This window comes from Eurypyga helias, unplaced genomic scaffold, assembly GCF_000690775.1.
Source record: "Eurypyga helias isolate BGI_N326 unplaced genomic scaffold, ASM69077v1 Scaffold49077, whole genome shotgun sequence".
Taxonomy (NCBI): Eukaryota; Metazoa; Chordata; class Aves; order Eurypygiformes; family Eurypygidae; genus Eurypyga; species Eurypyga helias.
Window position 1 is genome coordinate 1 of NW_010260725.1, and position 3,357 is coordinate 3,357.

The 3,357-nt window shown below is 46.3% G+C and overlaps 1 protein-coding gene across 1 annotated transcript; it reads left to right on the forward strand.

The window, feature by feature from the left end:
- Positions 1-700: 700 nt before the first annotated feature.
- Positions 701-3,086, forward strand: LOC104512219 (high affinity cAMP-specific 3',5'-cyclic phosphodiesterase 7A-like; the record flags this gene model as incomplete). The annotated part of the gene is made up of 4 exons (XM_010155114.1): positions 701-832; positions 1,151-1,242; positions 1,992-2,136; positions 2,986-3,086. Coding segments are annotated over 4 exons (470 nt in total), but the record flags the coding sequence as incomplete, so codon positions are not given.
- Positions 3,087-3,357: the final 271 nt, after the last annotated feature.

The window sequence follows — 3,357 nt, forward strand, 5'->3', positions numbered from 1 at the left end:
CTGAATCCAGCACAGGGGCAAGCTGCACTTTATTACTGAGTCGAACTCTGACCTCCCAATCAGAAACAGCAATAGCTGTGGACGGAGAAAATAAGGCTCTGTGGTTTTGTGACGGGTTGCTCGACCTGTGCCTGCTGCTTGAAAATACTTGGTTTTGGCACTTCTTCCCTCTTTGGTTCTTTTCCTGGCAGCCTTTGAAATACAACTTCTTGTAAGAGCAGAAATCCATTCTGAACAGTTCAAGTCTTCCAGAGCATTAGTTTCTTCCTTTTAAGATGAAAGGTGTTTATGTTTTTTAAAACACAGTCTGTGTTTGACGCAGAATTGGCACATACGGCCAACCTTGCTAAACGGGATGGAGAGCTGGTTTTTTAAGAATTTGCGGCTTTCATGGGATCTGGTTAGAAGCAGTGTGCCATTCCCAGCCAAAAAGCAGCGCTTTGTGCGCCAGCGTTTAAGACTGAACCTTCCCATTCAGATAACGATAATGCTCAAACCATCGTTGAGTTTTTGTGGCTTTGGTGGGGGGGAAATACTGCGAAACGTCAGGGGGATATTAGTTTTATGTAATTAACGTTTTTCTGAGTTACTCATGGCTTTTAATTCCGAAAACCCCGACAGGAACGTGACACGCGTGCGCACATTCTGAGGGCACGCCTGCGTTGCTCACGGAACCCCGCTTGTTGTTACTGTCTTACAGCTTTCCAAATCTTTAACTCCCTGGGATGTCCTGCTCAGTTTGATAGCAGCTGCCACACACGACTTGGATCACCCAGGCGTTAACCAACCTTTCCTAATTAAAACAAACCATTACTTAGCAACTTTATATAAGGTAAGGACAGAATTGGTTGTTCTGTTAAAAGTGGGTTTGGGCAGTGCCTGAGGAATACAGAAAGGGAGTATAAACTGGGATGTGTTTAGCCGGTGGTAAGTTTGAATCCAGACATGCCACTGGGATAAAAATGTGCAGGCTAACAATGTATTTGAGATTTGTGGGTTTTAACCTCCTTGGGGGGTGGGGAATGAAAATAAGGTAGATGAACACCACCCCCAAACCCCAACGATGCTGCCTGGTACCCTCTTGGGATGTGGCTCTTCAGTTTAAGACAAAGCTGTTGACTGATAGCTGTATTACCCTTTTCATTGGCAGAATACCTCAGTACTGGAGAACCATCACTGGAGATCAGCAGTGGGGTTGCTGAGAGAGTCGGGTTTATTTGCACACATGTCCTTAGAAAACAGGTACGTTCATACCAACCCCTCCGCACCGGCTGAAGACGGGAGCAAGCTGCCACTCCCTGAAGGCAGCCGTGCGAACCGAGCTGAATTGCGGCACGGCGGTTCTGAACAGCAGACGTAGATTGTGACCTGTTTTAAGAATTCCCGGATACTGTGCTGTTGGAGTAGAGCAGCTCACGGTGCAATGTGATGTTTGGAAAAATAACATTTACTACAAGCACCCCGAAAAAGCGTATTCGTAGAGGTCAGGCACCTGCTTAGATTAAAGTTGGCAGCTTTTCCTCGTTCTGTCGCCACAACTGTCGTTTAAGAGACCAGCTTCAGAAAGATACACAGAAAATCAGAGTGGTTTGGGTTGGAAGGGACCTTAAAGACGATCCAGTTCCAACCCCCCTGCCATGGGCAGGGACACCTTCCACTAGACCAGGTTGCTCAAAGCCTCATCCAACCTGGCTGCTTCACCTGCTTTAAACAATTAGTTTGTGCATTTTTAAGGGGACAGAAAGTGGGAGAGGAGGAGCTAAAAACTGGTTTAGCTGAGAGCTGCCAATGTAATGTCCTGATATTTCTATGGATGTTGTAGGAATTTTTCAGAGGCAACAACAACGAAAAAGAAACAGTTCAGTGAAAATGGTGATTATAAAGATTGTGGCGTGTATTTGTGCAATAATGAATGTGATGGCCATCACTAGGTTTACGTGTCCGCTGCTCGCAGTGTCACGCTGTTTGAACGTTTGCTATCCTGATTTCAGGCAGTTGATGGAAAGCCAGATCGGTGATCTCATTCTTGCCACAGACATCAGTCAGCAAAATGAGTATCTGTCCATGTTTCGATCCCATTTGGATAGAGGAGACCTATGTTTGGAGAACGCGAACCACCGTCACTTCATCTTACAGGTGATCTTTTTGGTGATCTTCTTGAAAACATCATTTTAGCGTTAAAAAATAATTAATTTAAAATGCTAAATACTACTACTTCTAGGCGCTCTCCTACTTTGAAAATGAAGTAGAAATATCTTTTAGTCATTGTGTTTCATTACCAAAAGGTTGTTCCCTCCGCTTCCGTCTCCCCCCTCCCAGCGCTTCTCCCAGGCGCCGTCGTGCGTGTCGGTACATCTGCTGGCTTAGAGCCGCTGGACCAAGGAGGGTAGTGTGGCCGAGGCGAGGTTTAGCTCTCCTGACGACTCCAGTGCAGCCTCAGAGCTGCCGACTGCTTTGTCAGAACCTGTCTGGTGAGAGGAGGGCTCTGCTGTCGGGAATCGGTTTACAGCTCTGCCGCAGAGAGGGTTAGCAAGCTCTAAAAACAAAAGCCTTGAGAGCCTCTCTAGGTTTGTAGAGACTTTTTAGGTTCGTATTGTGAGTGCTGAGAGAAAGCGGACGAATGGGTAAGTTTAGTCCTGTGCCAGCCGCTGTTAAAAACGCAAACTTTGGAGCTAGAACTGCAAAAATACTGCTTGCTTGCTTTTCTGAATGCATCGCTGTCTCCTGTACTAGTGGATGTGCTAAATACGGTGCCCCCAGAGTGCTTTGACTTGGCTGAATTCCCGTATTACTCACGAGATCTGATGGTTGTTTTTTAAATATTATAGACCATAACTCTGTAGGGAAGCTCAAGTGGTAGCATTATGGTCTATAATATACGTATATAGACCAGACTTTAAAATAATCTGCTGTTGGGAAATAAATAATTAGAGATGCTCCTGCTGGAGGGAACGGTGGTCTAACGCCGTGCGTTACCTTGCTCAGATGGCTCTGAAGTGCGCGGACATCTGTAATCCATGCCGGACGTGGGAGCTGAGCAAGCAGTGGAGCGAAAAAGTAACAGAGGAGTTCTTCCATCAAGGCCAGTAAGAGTAGAAGTATCTGTCGGTGCCTAATGTGTTTCTGTGGTGGAGGGAGCAGCTGCGAGTCAGAGCTGCGTGCAAATAATGGGGTTTGTATGCGGGACTGAGATTTACGGTACAGTAGGGGATGGGTGTTTTCTTTACTTTCAGGGCTTGTGTTACTTGCTAAAGGTCGGTGTTACTAAAACCCAACAAGGAATCTCCTTGGAATCTGAATCTGCACTGGCTGGTTCAATAGGAAGGGCTGGTTCAATGGAGGGAAGGGATGCCATCC